Source organism: Carlito syrichta, unplaced genomic scaffold, assembly GCF_000164805.1.
Source record: "Carlito syrichta isolate Samal-C Ts95f unplaced genomic scaffold, Tarsius_syrichta-2.0.1 Scaffold305573, whole genome shotgun sequence".
Classification (NCBI taxonomy): Eukaryota; Metazoa; Chordata; class Mammalia; order Primates; family Tarsiidae; genus Carlito; species Carlito syrichta.
Genome location: NW_007249669.1, coordinates 115,755 through 134,864, shown reverse-complemented (window position 1 = coordinate 134,864; position 19,110 = coordinate 115,755). Strand labels below are relative to the sequence as shown.

At 39.0% G+C, this 19,110-nt stretch overlaps 1 protein-coding gene across 7 annotated transcripts in view; it reads left to right on the top strand.

Moving 5' to 3' along the window:
- METTL9 (methyltransferase like 9) overlaps positions 1-19,110 on the top strand; it is a 53,500-nt gene that overhangs the window by 18,587 nt on the left and 15,803 nt on the right. For all 7 annotated transcript variants that reach the window (XM_021714290.1, XM_021714291.1, XM_021714288.1 and 4 more), the window contains 2 exons: positions 1,484-1,693; positions 13,286-13,470. In XM_021714290.1, the coding sequence (XP_021569965.1) occupies positions 1,484-1,693; positions 13,286-13,470 (395 nt within the window). The remainder of the gene's footprint in view (positions 1-1,483; positions 1,694-13,285; positions 13,471-19,110) is intronic.

Below are 19,110 nucleotides of genomic sequence, written 5' to 3'. Positions count from 1 at the left end.
GAATTATAGGCATGCGCTACCACACCCGGCTGATTTTTTGATTTATTGTAGAGATGATGTCTCGCCTGCCCAGGCGGGTCTCGAACCCGCGGGCTCAGGCAATCCACTCACCTCAGCCTCCCAAAGGCGTGGGATTACAGGCTGAGCCACCGAGCCTGGCTGGAAATTATATTATTTAGCAATCTTAGGTTCAGTGTTTTGCTTTTGGATATCTTTATTTTATTTTATTTAAAAATTTATTTTATTTTTTATTTTTTTTTGAGTTGGAGTCTCACTCTGTCGCCCAGACTGGAGTGCAGTGGCCGCTCCCGGCCACTGCAGCCTTGACCTGCTGGGGCTCCGGCGATCCTTCCACTTCAGCCTTCCAAGTAGCTGGAATTACAGGCGCACGCTACCACGCCCAGCTAATTTTTTGATTAATTGTAGAGATGAGGTCTCACCAAGTTGCCCAGGCGGGTCTTGAACCCGCAGGCTCAGGCAGTCCACTCACCTCAGCCTCCCAAGGCACGGGATTACAGGCTGAGCCACCGAGCCCGACTGGATATCTTTTTTTTAAAGCAGGATTTATTGAGAGGACAGAAAAACTCCGAAGGGGTTGCCCTGCTTTTGGATTTCTTAGGTGACAGTTAAAATTCCCTGCTCTGAAATTTCACAGTTTGGTAGAAGAAAGATTGCTTTTTTTCTTTTAAGCTCCCTTTCACACACACAAATCTTTCTTGTCCTGTGTCCTGTTCTCAGCTAAAAACTTAATTTTTGGCCCTTGGTACTTTCCAACCATGGCAGTGGTGGTAGATTATTACCACAGTGGATGTCTCTTACAGAAATAATTACAATGGTACCTTCTTGAATTAACTTAAGATGCTTATCCGAGTTCCTTTGTGTTGGAAAGGAGAAGGACAAGTAAGGAGAGGTTTGATAGCTGTTTTTTGAGTTTATTTTATAAAGAAGAGACACATATCCTCTACGGACTCTGTCTAGAGAGAACTTAGATTGTGACCAGAGAACCTTGGATGATTATTAAACACTAAAGTTAAAGAGAAACTAGAGAGTCATATCTCTCCATGGTATGTGTTTACCAGAAACTTTGTATTGGGCTAAGTCAGTATCTTAGTATTTTAGGTAGGACCATTCTTTATTGTGTGGGACTGCCACATTGCAGGAAGTCGAACTTACTAAATGACAGTAGCACCCCTAAGTCATTGTGATTCCTCGAAACTTTGCTAGCTACTCCCACTGTTCCCTAGAGGGCAAAATTGGTCCTGGTTGATAAACACTGGGCTCAACGGATTATTAATTTTTTGATGGTGTTAATATTTTGTGGAGCCTTTGCTGATAATGTTCTTTGAAAATAGGACAGTGCTTTCCCCCCTCTCTAGTGCCTTTAAATGTAGACCAGTCAGACGATCTCATGAGCTTGGACCTCAGATGATCTCTTGCTCTAGAATTTTCTGATTATCATGTCATTTTTGTCCTTTTTTTTCAGGTTGCTAGGAAGAGGCTCAATGTTTGTGTTTTCACCAGATCAATTTCAGAGACTACTTAAAATTAATCCAGACTGGAAAACCCATAGACTTCTTGATTTAGGTGCTGGAGATGGAGAAGTCACAAAAATCATGAGCCCTCATTTTGAAGAAATCTATGCCACTGAACTTTCTGAAACTATGATATGGCAACTTCAGAAGAAGAAATACAGGTATAGTTCCTAGATATGATTTGGGATATATTTCTTGGTATTAGATGTATTTCTTCTTGCAAGTATATTAAAGGTTATGAATCAGAAACAATTTTCCATAATTAGGAATCAAAAATTTTTTTTCATACACAATTAAGTGGAAATTTAGAGCAATAATCTTCTCAGGGGAGTATTTTTCTGGAACAGAGGAGTTGGCTCTATAGGGAGGAAAAGTGCTAGTGAAAGACAACTTGGAAAAAACAGATCAGATATAGGGACTTGTTACCTAATCAGTATCTGGCATTCTCAAAAAACTTTTTAAGTTGTGGTAAAACATACGTAACATAAAAGTTACCAGTTTAACCATTTTTCAGTATAGAGTTCAGGGGTATTAAGTACACTTACATTGTTGTACAACCATTACCACCGTCCATGTCTAGAACTTTTTTTATCTTCCCCAATTGAAACTCTGTACCCATTAAGTAGTAGCTCCCCATTCATCCCTCCTAGCCCCGGCAACCACCGTTCTGTTTTCTCTCTCTGAGTTTGACTACTCTTAAGTACCTCATGTAAGAAGAAAATACATTTGCCCTTTGTGACTGGCTTTTTTCGCTTAATATCTGCAAGTTTCATCCATATTGTAGCATGTGTCAACATTTTCTTTAAGGCTAAATAAGACTATTGTATGCATATACCATATTTTGTTTATAGATTCATCTATTGATGACACTTGGGTTGCTTCTACTGTTTGGCTGTTGCAAATAATGCTGCTATGAACACGGGTATACAAATACCTGTTTTTGAGTCTCTGCTTTTTTTCTTTTTTTTTTTTTTTGAGTTGGAGTCGTACTCCGTTGCCTAGTCTGGAGTGCGGTGGCATGCTCAAGGCCATCCCAGTGTCGACCTGCTGAGCTTAGATGATCTATCCTTCTGCTTCAAAGTAGCCAGAACTACAGATGTGGCTAATTTTTAAAATTTTTATTATAGAGATGAGTTCTCATCAAGCTGCCTAGGCTGTTCTCGAACCCGTGGGCTCAGGCAGTCCTCTCACCTCGGCCTCCCCAAAGTGCTGGGATTACAGGCTTGAGCCACCGCGCCTGCCATTGAGTCCCTGCTTTCAATTCATATACCTAGAAGTGGAATTGCTGGATCATGTAATAAGTCTGTGTTTAATTATTCGAAGAATCACCATACTTTTCTATAGCAGTATCACCATTTTATATTCCTGCCAGTAATGTACAAGGGTTCCAGTTTCTCCACATCTTTGATAATACTTGCTGTTTTTTTGTTTGTTTTTAAATATATAACCATCAATAATAATGGGTGTGAGGTATCAAATCTTGGTTTAAAGACCATCAGATGCTTGAAAGACTTAGGAAGAAGGGTATTCTTTATTTCAGTATGATTTTGTTGGTTGGGAGATTTCTGTACATTGGTTGAGTATAGTATGAGAGACATGGAGCTGGAGTCAGCCTCTTCTATGATATTTTTGGAAGACTGTCTTAGCTGTAGAAAGAAAGGAGAAAGAATTATGTAATCACTCACTTTCCTAACTACATGTTTCTACTTTTACAGACTAACTCTAGAGACAGAGCATCAGCATAGCTTTTGGAGCAAGCAGCACTAGATTATTTGCAAAACATGGAACTTTTTAGGCTGGAGAAGGGAAGACAAAGTAGGAGGGGGATGGAAGGGAAGATAACTGTAAACAGATATTTGATGGGATTTTATATGGAAGGAAAGGAGCCAAGTATAGTTTCTGGTATAGTCAGGCACAGCTAGGGCCAAGAAGTTGAGTTATAGATTAGGGAGATTGATCCTCCTAACAGCTTGAACCATCTAAGTCCTTATCACTGTCAGTGTTTAAATAGTTGTTAGTGATGTTTTAGGAGGAGACTTACGTAGGTGTGAGTTTGAACTAAATGATTCCTAAAGTTTGTCTCAGATTAGGTCCTTGAAGGTCTGTTTGGTGAAAATTGACATGTATTCCTTCAATTAGAAATTAATTCACCCATTTCAGAACTTGGAGTGCTTTGGCCTTTGCTATAACAATAGCTGAATTCCTAATCTGATTCCCTTTTCCTCTACTTAAAAAAAAAACAATAGTGCTTTGAAGTGGTTTTGGGGAGAAAGGTGCTGGAAACCTATCTTCAAATGATTGACCCATCTCCAGCTTCCCTTTCCAATGCCTAAATGGAAATTTTAGTGAAACTTTAGATGTTTGGATTAGTAATATATCTAGAGTGTGTATAGTATGAAACCTGAAATATGTCCACCATGTAAAAAATATTTTTTTCCTCAATATATAGCACATATACTAAAATCTTCAGTTTGACCTAGATGGGAAGTTCATACAGTTGTCACTTTTTAAATTATATTAGTAGGAAGTAAAACATTTACAAAAGTGGCAGATTTTGTGATCATTAGTGCAGCTTGAAGTTTTAATGAGGAAGTATTATCTTATTATCTAAGTTTAGAGTCCTCTCAATACAACATAGCAAGGCAACCTTTCAGCTTAATTTTTACATTTTTTTGGGCTTATTTTTGAGATACAGCTATATATTTTTTGCTTTTCTTCAATATCTGGGCCTAGAAAAACCGACTTTTAAAAAAAAATTTTTAAAGATGTGGGGTACAACTCAGGGTTATGTATACAAATGTTCATTATGCAGGTACCCTTGTTGATGAGGTGTGCCTCCCCTCCCCTAGCAGTTTCCCACTACTGCCAATCCCACTACTGCCAATTCTTATAGTATTATGATAATTGATCAAGGTCCACTTATGAGTGAGACCATATAGCACTCAGTTTTCTGTTTCTGTGATAGATTCCTGAGTTCATCCAAGTTGCTGCAAAGTCCATATGTTTGTCCTTCTTTATGGCTGCATAATATTCCATTGTGTATATGTGCCACATTTTTTTATTCAGTCCAGATGGGCAGCACAGTTGGTTCCATGTTTTTGCTGTTGTGAATAGTACTGCAGTAAACATGCACATGCAGGTATCCTTTTTGTAGAATTATTTGAGTTCCTCTGGATATATTCCCAATAGGGGGATTGCTGGGTCAAATGGAAGGCCAATTTCTAGTTCTTTCAGAAATCACGCTGTTTTCTAGAGAGGCTGCACTAGTTTGCATTCCCACCAACAGTGTAGAAGTGTTCCTTTCTCTGCATCCTTGCCAGCATCTGTTGTTGTTTGTTTTATTCATGATCGCCACTCTTACTGGGGTTAGGTGGTATCTCAATGTGGGTTTGGTTTGCATTTCTCTGATGATGAGTGAGGCTGAGTACTTTTTCATGTGTCTGTTGGCTGCCCGTATATTTTCTTTTGAGAAATGTCTATTCATGTCTTTTGCCCACTTTTTTTTTTTTTTTTGAGTTGGAGTCTCACTCTGTCACCCAGACTGGAGTGCAGTGGCCGCTCCCGGCCACCGCAGCCTCGACCTGCTGGGCTCCGGCGATCCTTCCGCCTCAGCCTTCCAAGTAGCTGGAACTACAGGCATGCGCTACCACACCCAGCTAATTTTTGATTTATTTTAGAGATGAGGTCTCGCCAAGTAGCCCAGGCAGGTCTCGAACCCACGGGCTCAGGCAATCCACTCACCTCGGCCTCCCAAAGTGCTGGGATTACAGGCTGAGCCACCGAGCCCAGCCTGCCCACTTTTTAATAGGACTGTTTGTTTTTTTCCTTTTGGCATATTTGAGTTCCTTGTAGAACTTAGATGGTAGTTAGGCCTTTGTTAGATATACAGTTGGCAAATATTTTTTCCCATTCTATGGCCTATCTCCCTGCTCTCTTGATGATTTCTTTTGCTTTGCAGAAGCTTTTCAGTTTGATGAGGTCCCACTTGTCTATTTTATCTCATATGGCATGGGCACTTGGGGTTTTGATCAGGAATTGATTGCCAGTTCCAATTTTCATTAGTTTGTCTCCTGCATTTTCTAAGGTTCTTATAGTTTGAGGTTTTACGTTTAGGTCTCTGATCCATTTAGAGCTGATTTTTGTGTATGGTGATAGGTAGAGGTCCTGTTTCAGTCTTCTGCATGTGATCAGCCAGTTTTCTCAGCACCATTTACTGAGTAGGTTCTCCTCTCCCCAGTGGTTGTTGGAGGCTTTGTCAAAGATGAGTTGGTTGTGAAATTAAAATTTTACTTCCGGAATTTCTATCCTGTTCCATTGGTCTGTATGCCTGTTCTTGTATCAATACCAGGCTGTTTTGATAACTGTAGCCTTATGGTAAAGTTTGAAATTGTGATACCTCCTGTTTTATTTCTTTTGCTAAGAATTGTTTTGGTTATTTGTGGTCGTTCATGTTTCCATGTGAATTTCTCTATTGTCATTTCCAGGTCTGCGAAGAATGATGTTGGTAATTTAATGGGCATTGTGCTGAATCTGTAGATTGTCTTTGGTAGGATGGACATCTTAACAATGTTGATTCTTCCTGTCTGTGAGCATGGAACATTTTTCCATTTGTTTGTGTCTTCTTGGATTTCTTTGAACGGTATTTTGTAGTTTTCATTGTAAAGTCTTTCACCTCTCTGGTTAGGAAGATGACAAGGTATTTCATTTTTTTTGTGGCTATTGTAAATGAAATTGTGCATTTTGTTTGGTTTTCTGCCTGCTTGTTGGTGTATAAGAATGCAACCATCTTTTGCACATTTATTTTGTACCCCGAGGCTTTGCTAAAGGCCTTTATCAGTGCAAACAGGTAAAGATTCTCTTGGATTTTTGAGGTATAGGATATCGTCGGCAAAGAGGGATAACTTGACTTCCTTTTTTTGTATTTGGATACCCCTGATTTCCTTTTCTTGTCTAACTGCTCTAGCTAGGACTTCCAACACAATGTTGAACAAGAGGGTTGGGAGTGGGCAACCTTGTCTTGTTTTGGTTTTCAGGGAAAATGTTTCCAGTTTCTGTCCATTTAGCAATATGCTAGCTGTGAGTTTATCATAGATGGAGCTTACTATTTTGAGGTATGTTCCTTCTATACCTAGGTGTTCAAGTGTTTTTACTAAGAGCTTTTTCTGTATCTAATGATATAATCATGTGGTTCTTGTTTTTATATCTGTTGATGTATTTAATTACATTTATGGTCTTGCGAATGTTGAACCAGCCCTGCATCCTGGGGATGAAGCCTACTCAGTCCTAGTGGATGATTTTTGAGATGTGTTGGATCCAATTTGCTAGAATCTTGTTGATAATTTTTGCATCTGTGTTCATTAGGGATATGGGCCTGTAGTTGTCTTTTTTTGTTGGATCTTTACCCAGTTTGGGTATCAGTGTGATGTTAGCTTTGTAAAATGATTTGGGGAGAATACCATCTTTCTCAATTGCCTGGAATACTTTCAATAGGATTGGTATCAGCTCCTCTTAATACGTTTCGTGGAATTCTGCTGGAAAACTGACTGGTCCAGGGCTTTTATTTTGTAGGTAGTTTTCTTATGACAGAGTCAGTTTCTTGGGTTGTTATTGGTCTATTTAGTGTCTCAATGTCTTCTTGTTTCAACCTTGGGAGGTTGTGTGATGTCAGAAAGTCCTCCATTTCATTTAGGTTATCAAGTTTGTTTCCATACAGGTGTGCATAGTAACTTATGATAATCTTCAAAAACAGACTTAAAAAATTTTAAAAAATTTTAAAGAGTGGGGTACAATTCAGGGTTAGGTATACAAATGTTCATTATGCAGGTGCCCTTGTTTATGAGGTGTGCCCACTACTGCCAGTCCCTTTCTTATAGTATTACAATAGTTGTTCGAGGTCCGCTTATGAGTGAGAACATATGGTACTCTATTCTTTGTTTCTGTGATAGCTCACTGAGTATGATAGACTCTAAATTCATCCAAGTTGCTGCAAAGTCCCTGTGTTTGTCCTTCTTTATGGCTGCATGATATTCCATTGTGTATATGTACCACATTTTTTAATCCAGTCCAGTTTCAATGGGCAGCATGGTTGGTTCCATGTTTTTACTATCGTGAATAATGCTGCAATAAACATGCACATACAGGTATTGTTTTTGTAGAATGTTTTGAGTTCCCCTGGATATATTCCCAGTAGGGGAATTGCTGAGTCATATGGAAGGTCAGTTTCTAGTTCTTTCAGAAATCACCACGCTGTTTTCCAAAGAAAGTTACATTAGTTTGCATTCCCATCAGCAGTATAGAAGCATTCCTTTTTCTCTGCGTCCTCGCCAGCGTCTGTTATTGTTCGTTTTATTAATGATGGCCATTTTTACTGCAGTTAGTGGTATCTCATTGTGGGAAAACAGACTTTTTATTATTATTATTTTTTTTTGAGTTGGAGTCTCACTCTGTCACCTAGACTGGAGTGCAGTGGCCGCTCCTGGCCACTGCAGCCTCGACCTGCTGGGCTCCGGCAATCCTTCCGCCACAGCCTTCCAAGTAGCTGGAACTAGAGGCCCGTGCTACCACACCCAGCTAATTTTTGATTTATTGTAGAGATGAGGTCTCGCCAAGTTGCCCCAGTGGGTCTCGAACCTGCGGGCTCAGGCAGTCCACTCACCTCAGCCTCCCAAAGCGCGGGATTACAGGCTGAGCCACTGAGCCCGGCAAAAACAGACTTTTTAAATAAAAGTTCTGGTTAGTATTTTTTTTTTCTTTTGAGTCGGAGTCTCACTCTGTCACCCTGGCTGGATTGCAGTGGCATACTCAAGGTTACTGCATCCTTGACATGCTGGACTTAGGCGATCCCTCCACTTCCACCTCAGTCTTCAAGTAACCGGGACTACAGGAATGCACCACCATGCCTGGCTAAGTTTTTAATTTTTTTGTAGAGACAAAGTCTCACCATGGTCCCTGGGTTGATCTCAATCTCCTGGACTCAGGCAATCCTCTTGCCTTTACCTCCCAAAGTGCTGTGATTATAGGCATGAACCACTGTGCCCGGCCTGGCTGGTATTTTAAAAATAGGTCAATAAACAGAAAGCAGCCAGGTTTTTCCTTTGTATTGCCAAGATGTCATTGTTTATGCTAGAAAACCCTATTATAAAATTTAAGGACATGGCTTTGGTTTTAAAGCAAAACAGTAACTTTTCTTCATATTGTTGGTTGTTTTTTTTTAAAGGATTTATCAAAATACTGATTGTTTTATCATGCTCTAAGGAAAAATGTATTTTAAGTCCTTCTGGAAGGAAAAGTATTACTTGAAATTCATTTTCTTTCTTCTTTGGTTCAGTCAGAGTCCCACTCTGTTGCCCAGGCTGGAGTACAGTGGCATGCTCATGCCCACCACAGCCTTGACCTGCTGGGCTCAGGTGATACTTCCTCCTCAGCCTTCCAAGTAGCTGGAACTATAGGCTGCGCCACCACACCCAGCTAATTTTTTTCTTTTTATTGTAGAGACGGAATCTTACCAAGTTGCCCAGGCTGTTCCTGAACCCCCGAGCTCAGACAATCCTCTCGCCTCGGCCTTCCAAAGTGCTGGGATTGTAGGCGTGAGCCACTGTGCCCAACTGAAGTTAATTTTTTTTTTTTTTTTTTTGAGTTGGAGTCTCACTCTGTCACCCAGACTGGAGTGCAGTGGCTGCTCCCGGCCACCGCAACCTCGACCTGCTGGGCTCCAGCGATCCTTCCGCCTCAGCCTTCCAAGTAGCCGGAACCACAGGTGCACGCTACCACACCCAGCTAATTATTATTATTTTTTTTTGAGTTGGAGTCTCGCTCTGTCTCCCAGACTGGAGTGCAGTGGTTGCTTCCGGCCACTGCAGTCTCGACCTGCTGGGCTACAGTGATCCTTCCGCCTCAGCCTTCCGAGCAGCCAGAATTACAGGCATGCGCTACCACACCCGGCTGATTTTTTGATTTATTGTAGAGATGAGGTCTCGCCAAGTTGCCCAGGCGGGTCTCAAACCCGCAGGCTCAAGCAATCCACTCACCTCAGCCTCCCAAAGCGCAGGATTACAGGCTGAGCCACCGAGCCCGGCTGAAAGTCATTTTCTTGAAGATAATAATCCCCTGAAGAGATACCCTCTTTCTAAGATTAGAAATGCTGTTTTAGAAAAGCCATAGATGTAGGAAATAATTACACAGTTTTTTCTTGCCTGTGTGCAATTTATGAACAATTCCACAATTCAAATGACATTAAGCAAAAAACTATTCTCTTTTGGCAGGAAAAAGTTTTGGCAGCATGCTTGTGTTCCTCAGTCCGCTTTACCAAAAGTGAATGTTAAAAGTAATTTATATGCTGTGAATGGTGGTTAGTACATGGTGGAGGGAAAAAAGTGTGGGACAAGAGATTGCATCGTGATGGGAATGAGTTTGGAATGAACCTGCGCATCGATAGTTCATATGCCAGTGATCAAAAGGGAGTTGTGAGGACATTTCTTACACTAAAGAACAAAGATTTTTAAGGGGAAATTTGAAAGATGCTTTACTTTAGTTAGCTATATGTATAGGTTTGGAATCTTAAAAAGAAAATGTTCTAGTTTAGGATTCTGTGTCTCGTTAACATTCTCTTTATTTTCTTATTTTAATGAAAAAAAGAGACTGAAATACAGATTGCCATTCACTCTCACCCTACAAAGATGAAAGAATTTATTTAAAGAATGATGTCAAGTTCTTTCTCACCTTATGTGGAAAGTGCAGGTTTACTGACCTCAATAATATAGTAGAATTTCCAAGTTAGAATTTCTACCGTGACAGTGATTTGCCTTGTGAACTTGGACAAGTCACTTCTTTCATTATCTTATAAAAGAGGAAAATTCTAACAACTTGCTAAGATTCCTAGGCTAATATGTAGTTTGAGTGGGGCTAATAAATTTGTCTTCATCAGTGAAATGAGGTCTATAAATAAAAACACAAAACAGAAGTAAAGATGAAGTAGCACTTCTATAGGTATAGGTTTAACTATCCCAGCATTAAAGTCATAATTTTATGATATGAGCATATATTTCCCTTTTCAAATTGCCAGCATGGAAACTATCTATCAGAAACTAATTCTGAGATAGGTTTAGTGAGGTTATTCTAGATTAGAACATGCTGATGATGTTTGACTTCTGCTTCATTGCAGATACACCTAAGATTTTTGTTTTTTTAAAATCAGGTATATCATCTGCTTTTGCAATTTATGATTTTAAATTGACTGTTTAGCAAAAGCATTAATCTATGAGGGGCGACTAAAACAAAAACAAAAACCCCCAAAAATTATCTTTTGGAGGAGTGTCCCTTGTAGTACACTCAGAATTTGTTTCTCTAGATCAAACAGAACCAAAAGTTTTATCTGGAAGTTTTGAGAAGGTTGCTTCACGATTTGCAGAAGAAATATCACGAGTTGTGGCAGACAGATGAGTGGTTCTTCCACCACGACAGTGCACCCTCCCATACCATGTTAAGTGTTAAGTTTTTGACCCAAAACAGCATGGCCCTCATGCCCCAATCCTATTCGCTTGATCTTGCCCTGAATGATTTTTTTGTTTTGTTTCCCCGGATGAAAAAGTTCTCAAAGGGAAACATTTTGCCGATGTGGAAGAGGTGAAACAAAAAAACAGCAGAAGCACTAAAAAGCATCAAAATTGAAAGTTTAAAAACTGTTTTGAGCAGTTGGAAAAGCATCTCAGTAGGTGTATTGCATCAGACAGAGTACTTTGAAGGTGATTGAAGTTTAAACATGTAAGAATATACAATTTTTTATAAATAATTGTATTTATAAAAAATGAATTTTTGGAGTCCCCCTCGTAGAATAGTTCTTTTTAATTGTTCATTTAGGTTTAAAAATGGGAGTTGATAAAATTTTTATTCTGAAAGTAGAATCTCCTCAGTAGTGTTTTGAAACTGTTCTTTGAGCTAAATTCAGTTTGTTTGTCTTTTTGAGACAGGTTTGTTGCCCCACACTAGAGTATAGTGGTGCAGTCATAACTCACAGCAACCTTGAACTCTTGGGCTCAAGCAGTCCTCCTGACTCAGCTTCCTGAGTAGTTAGGACTACAGGCGAGCGCCACTATACCTGGCCAATTTTTACTTTTATTTAGAGACCGGGTCTCATTATATTCCCTGGTTGGTCTTGAATTTCTAGTCTTAAATGAGTCTTCCACTTCGACTTCCTTAAAGCATTGGGGTCACAGGCATGAACCATCATGCCCAGCCCAGTTTTTAAAATTATTATCACAATTGATTTCAGTACAAGTGATTTTGAAGCTCTAATGCCCTACTTATTTCAAACAATCTTGAGTGCCACTAAACACCTGTATAACTAAGGAATCTGGCTAGTCCCTTGAGTTTGTTGTACTGTTGTTTGAAGGAGGCTTTAGTTTTATAAAAATATAATCAACTGAATGCCTTGTGTTTTTTTTATTCTGCTATTCAGAAATGCTATAAGATACCATTATGCTAATGAGTTTTTCATATATCCCTCATTATACTTTTAGAATTTTCTGAGATACTTCTATTGTATCTGTTCAGTATTATTAAAGACTTGTATCCAAAGATTTGATATTTTGATTGCATAGTCTTGTTCTCCTTTTTCATGTTCCCTTTTTCACCTGTCTCTATCATAGAGACACCTGTTTTATCTGTGTCTGTGTCTTACCTACCACATTCTGATCAGTATACACAAGCAGGAGTAAGTGATTTGTAGAATTGCCTTAATGTGTGGCTCACAAAAGGCTCTTGATATAAAAACTCCCCCTTTCTGTAGATAAAAACATTGTAGAGGACTAAAAATGCTCTGTGTGTGTGAGAGTGGTAATTTTAGTCAGGCTCTTTACTTGCAATTTTAATAGGATACTCTGTGCTTTATCTTTTTCTGTTATTCAGATGTGAAAATTCTAGAATATGAAACAATATCTCTCTCCTGAAAAGAGAGATATGTTCAAAAGATCATAGGTTATAAGTAGAAGTTATTTTATTTTATTTTAGTTTTTTGAGTTGGAGTCTCACTCTGTTGCTTAGGCTGGAGGGCAGTGGCACAGTTATAGCCACCACAGCCTCGACCTGCTGGCCTCTGGCGATCCTTCCATCTCAGCCTTCCAGGTAGCTGGAACAACAGGCATGAGCCACCATGCCTGGCTAATTTTTTGATTTATTGTAGAGGTGAGGCCTCGCCAAGTTGCTCAGGCTGGTCTCGAACCCATGAGCTCAGGCAATCCTCTCGCCCCAGCCTCCCAAAGTGCTGAGATTATACTGCTGCCGTGCCCAGCAGTAGAAATTATTTTATACCACCCCCAGCCATTCTTAAAAATGGGAGGGACCCTAGGAATAAAACACATGAATATGTGATGTGTTTTATGATTAAATTCCAATGCATGATTAAAAAGCAGGACTCTCTTGTTTACTAGCTGATGTTCAAGAATTTGTTGTCTTAGTTTTATAACCATTTTTATCACCTGTGTCCTCATACTTATTAAACATATAATTAAATCTTGTAAAAGAAATTCTGTGAGTTTTGAGATTTGGAAATAGGTAAAGTGCTAAATTGAAAGAATTATGGTTGCTATTTTTCTCTTGCCTGGCCATTTTATTACACCAAATATAAATTATAAGAGATGATTTTGAATTTACTTTGATTTAGAAGATAAAGTTAGAGTCTTTACTGGCATCTCAATTATTATTTTTATCATGTCTTTAAAGGAGAGTTATATTAATCCAGTTCTTTCTAATTTTTTCAGAGTGCTTGGTATAAATGAATGGCAGAATACAGGATTCCAGTATGATGTCATCAGTTGCTTAAATTTGCTGGACCGCTGTGATCAGCCCCTGACTTTGTTAAAAGATATCAGAAGTGTCTTGGAGCCAACTAGAGGCAGGGTCATCCTTGCCCTGGTCCTGCCCTTTCATCCCTATGTGGAAAACGGTAAGTGAGATACGCCAGTTCTTACCCAGGACAGGATATTGGTGTTTGTGATTTTTTTTTTTTTTTTGAGCAGGGGTCTCATTGTTATCCAGGCTGTAGTGCAGTGGTATCACCACTGCTCACTGCAGCCTTGACCTCCTGGGCCTAGATGACCCTTCTGCCTCGGCCTCCTGAGGAACTGGGACTACAGGCATGTGCTACCACACCTGGCTAAGTTTTTGATTTTTGTAGAAACGAGGTCTTGCTGTGTTGCCCAGGCTGGTCTTGAACTCCTAGGCTCAAGCAGTCCTCCTGCCTTGGCTTCCTAGAGTGCAGAAATTTTAGGCATGAGCCACTGGACCCTTCTGGTATTTGTGATTTTATGCTATGCACAGTTAACTGTTGTCTGGTATTTTTTAGAATAGCGTGGAGTTTAAAACGATAGTCAATCCATGTAAAAGATCACATTGGTTAATGCTCATCTTAAGGTGAATTTTATGGATCTGTAGTACTCTTCTTGCAGTGGTAATGATTAATATTCACCTGGGTCTGACTGCTTGTGATTGAATGTATCTGTATTTCTGATTTTAAGTGGAGTTTGAACCATTTATTTATTAAGCTTAAGCACTGAATCAAGCAATAAATGATGTGTTTTCGTCTACTCATATATACTTGCTGAATGTCATGGCTGTTTTGTTTTGTATTTTGCATCTCTTATTTCAGACTATAAAAATGATAAATGCTGTTATCTGTTTATCTCGTTTGAAGACCATTTGTGTTCCAGCATATATCATTTCTTCGTGTAACATTTGATTTTTTGATTGCATGGTTTTGCTCTTCAGCAGTATTGAATGAAGAATACATTAGAAATGTGTTGATTTCATATGAGTTCATATTTACTATGACTTCTGGTCACATTAATTTATAATTTTAGCTTATGTGATTTGCATTTTAGGTCATCTTGAAAGTTATGACTTTAAGTCTCTTGAATTTCTTAAGTTAATATACATTAATATAAAAATTATTTGTTATATATGTAATAAACATTATCATTTAAAACTCTTTAGTATGTCTATTTTACTGCCTCGTTTGACCTTGGTTACAAAAATTTTAAGACATTACGTTTTTAAAAATCTATTACTATTTTGCAAGTATCGAAGTTACCAAATATCATGAAAATCTGTCTTAAGGAATAATGTTCATGTTTCTTATACCACAGAGCTCTGTGTGGATTTGTGTTACCACTTGCTTGCTCCTTAATTTCTTCTTGTCCTTCCCCCCCCCAACTTGGTCTTAGTTCCTCCAGATTTATTATTATTTTATTTTTATTTTTATTTTTTTGAGTTGGAGTCTCACTCTGTCGCCCAGACTGGAGTGCCGTGGCCGCTCCCGGCCACCGCAGCCTCGACCTGCTGGGCTCCAGCGATCCTTCCGGCTCAGCCTTCCGAGTAGCTGGAACTACAGGCGTGCACTACCACACCTGGCTAATTTTTTTGATTTATTGTAGAGATGAGGTCTCGCCAAGTTGCCCAGGTGGGTCTCGAACCCGCGGGCTCAGTCAATCCATTCACCTCGGCCTCCCAAAGTGCTGGGATTACAGGCTGAGCCACCGAGCCCGGCCAGTCCCTCCAGATTTAATGCTTGTCTTAACATTTACCAAATGGTTTCAGATTTGTGTTGATGGTGGGGCAGATGAGGAATCCTTTAGATATGGAAGAGCGCAGAAGATAACAGAATAGATATCCCCTCCCCTATCTTAAATTTCCATTTTTATATTTCTATTGTTGAATGACTTGTCATGGTAAAGAAAAAACTGTTCTAAGTGTGGGTATCCATATGTCATCTGTATGTTGCACAGTCAGGAAAAACCTATTAAATGTCGTCCTTGGTGATTCAGCGACCTTTTTATTTCAGTGCTATTCCTTGCGTAACTGAGCCTCAGCTCCACGTCTCTGCATTGCACTCACTAGTCATCAGGTTGTAAGGTCCTGGCTTCCTGTGTCCTGTTGGGCAACCACATGACGGAACTTTAATGCTACTTCCTGGCACAGCAGGAGGTGGAAAAGCAGGGGGAGGAAACATCAGTCTAACCCTGAATTTTATTTCCTGATGTTTCTGACACTAAAAATTGAGAGGAAGTCAAACTAGACAAGAGGGCAGCCTCTACTAAGGATTGAAAACAAGCTCCTTGTTTGTGGATGTACAGAACTGCCTGTTGAGTCTAAGGAGTCTGGCACGTGACATACTGCAAATCTGAGACGAGAAGCCTTGTTGCTATGGGTGACCTTTAGTGACCTATACATTTTGCAGACTGCTCCACTGCACTCTATTATTGCTTCCTTTCTCAAAGTCACTAATTAGATCCTGATGATTTCCATGTGAAATTGTGTGAGGCCTGGGAGGTACAAAATGGTCTTGCTGTGTGAATTCATGAATACTGGGCTGTTTTAAGGATATTCTGAGTATATTTTGCATACTTGGCTTTATTTTTTAACAAAAAGCATTTGTGGGTGAAATGATTGTGTACTTATTTTGGTAAGTGTCTTATTTTGGTAAATTGCACCACAGCAATTTTGTTACTTAGGCTAATTTGGGGAAAAAAAATCAAAATGCAAAAATTTATCTTTCTTTTTTTTTTTGAGTTGAAGTCTCACTCCTTTACCCAGGCTGGAGTGCAGTGGCATGCATGCTCACTCCAGTGTCGACTTTCTGGGCTCCAGCCATCCTTCTGCCTCAGCCTTCCGAGTAGCCGGAACTAGACGCGCGCTACTGCGCCTGGCTATTCTAATTTTATCGTAGAGACAAGGTCTTGTCACGTTGCCCAGGCTGGTCTCAAACCTGCTAACTCAGGCAGTCATCTCGCTTCGGCCTCCCAAAGTGCTGGGATTACAGGCTGAGCCACTGAGTCCGGCCACAAATTTATCTTTCTAATTTCAATTAATTTAGTTTACTGAACCAGTTTTGGTTAGGAGTTGTTAAATGTAGTGAGGATTGTTTTAAGTGCCAAAAAAGGGAAAAGTATATACTAAAAAAAAAGAATTATATTCTAAAAATGAAAATTTAGTGATGTTTAATTTTTCAAAATTGTAATTTTTATTAAAAAGTAATTTAGGGGAAAAATAGTTCAAGCAGCTTACTAGAAGGTATACATTGAGAAGTTTCTCATCCACTCCGGTTCCACAGTCTTGCTCAGGTATCTTGAATAATCTTCAAGAGATAGACTATGCAAATTTAAGTATGTATATGCATTTTAAAAATTAGTTATACAGATAGAAGCCTATTATAAATACTTTTGCCTTCTTCTTCTTAAATGTATCTGGGAAAGTATTTCTTATCAGCACATATGTATCTATATTATTGTCTAGATGTAAGCTGTAGTGTGCTGGAGCTGGCTTGGACTGGCTCATGAGAGCTGGTTATTACATTGGCGGGAATTGAGTGAACTGGTTGTTAAATATGGCCGTTGCTGAAATTGACCATGATGGGAGTATTTACACCATGGAAATTGGCAAACACTACAAATAGCCCTTCTCTTCTCCAGGTTGATGGTTAACACATTTATCAACACACCACTGGATGTATAAACTGCTTTACTTGAGGTGACCCCTGTTGTACTTATAGGTACCAGCAGCTTGCTTTATAATGTTGGGGGTAAAAAAAGGTGGACATTTTTGTCATTTCTAACTTTAGTGAAAATATTTCTACTTTAAATATGATGCTGTTTTTTGACATGAGATTGCTATAGTTGTCTTGAGATAGTACATGTTTTTATTTATTTTTTGAGTTGGAGTCTCAGTCTGTCATCCAGGCTAGAGGGCAGTGGCATGCTCTCAGCCACTGCAACCTCGACCTCCTGGGCTCTGGCGATCTTTCCATCTCAGCCTTCCAAGTACAGGCACGTGCCACCATGCCTGGCTAATTTATTTATTTAATTTATTGTAGAGATGAAGTCTCACCAAGTTGTCCAGGCTGGTCTCGAACCCGCAGGCTCAGGCAGTCTTCTCACTTCGGTCTCCCAAAGTGCTGGGATTATAGGCGTGAGCCACTGTGCCTAGCCGATAGTACATGTTTTAAAAAAAAATCTTACTAAGAGGTTAAAAAATCATGATCAGTGCTGAATTTTGTTACCTGAGTTTTCAGCATCTGTGGAGATGATTATATTATTTTTTCTTTAAATTGATAGTTCTTTTCTAATATATATCCACCCTTGCATTTCTGGACTTAGACAAGATAGTCTTTTTTTTTTTTTTTTTTTTTTTTTAGTATTTGCTAAATCTGTTTACAAAAATTCTAGATAAAAATATGAGCATTTATATTATTGATAAATGGTAGTTGACCTGTACCTGATTGTTTATTTATTTATTTGGAGGGCATAATCTTATGTTTTGGTATCAATGTTCAGCTAAATTTGTAAAAAATATTATGGAATATTATGCACTATTTTTTGAATCTTTGATAGAATTCTCCTGTGAAACGATCTATAGGCCTGTGCTTTTTGGGAGGTTGTAGCCCTTTGGCAATTTTCTAACTTTCTTCTGGTATCACTGGCCTGGCTAAATTAGACATGTTTAATCTTAAAGATCTCATCATTCTAAACAGAAATAAAGAAGACTCTGATAGGACTGTTTTGTAGAATGAGCTTGGGTTTGGGGGCTGACCACTGTTTGAAATATAAGTTGCCTGGGCGTCTCATTATTAGTGTTTCATCTGCAAAAAAAGGAGTTACTCCTACCTTGAGGTTTACACATGAGAACGAAACAATGTATGGGATAGTTCCCAGCTGTGTTTGTTTCATTATTGGTATTTGGTAAATGTGAGATTTCATTCCATCCTATTTTTTACTGTGTTATTTATGGCTTTTCACAGTTTTTCAGATTGAAATATTTGTCATTGTTTTTTAGATCTGCTTGAAACTCAACAATAATCAGAATTGAAGTCTTCATTCTGCATTTTAACTTTTCTTCACAGTCTATACTTTCTCCATTGTTTTATGTGACTTAATGCCACAGAGATGTAACTAAATGCCTATTAGGGGTTTCAGATTCTCCCAAATCTTATATAATGTAAAAAAGAAATTGCTTATTTTGAAAATCTCATTGGCACCCTCTGGTATGTGGTTTAAGTGCTCTTGTCTAGAGGGTAGGGTATATAAAACCCCTGTCTCTTTTCCTCTTCCAGTTGTGTTATAGAGTGCATGTTTGTGTCTCCCCAGATTAGTATATTGAGCCCCTCTCCGCACTTAGTTGGTGGTGCCTTCTACAGGTAATCAGGTTTAAATGAGGTCACGAGGCAGAGCCCTCATGGATGGGATTAGTGCCCTTATCAGAGTTTGGACCTTGATGATTCTCTCTTCTTTCTATCATGCAAGGATACAGTAGGAAGTCAGCAGTCTGTAGCTAGAAAGGAGGGTCCTTACGAGAACCCAACCATTCTGGCACCCTGAGCTCAGATTTCCCACTTCCAGAACTGAAAGAAATGAGTATGTGTTGTTTATAAACCACCCGGTCAACAATAATTTGTTATAATAGCCTGAACTAAAACTAAAAAGTTGTTTCAGTAATTTTCTCTTTTTATTGTCATGGGAAACTCAAATCTAAACAGAAAGTTACAGCTTAATCCTTTCCAGTGAAGATATTTCTGGATGCTCAGCAGGAAAATTAA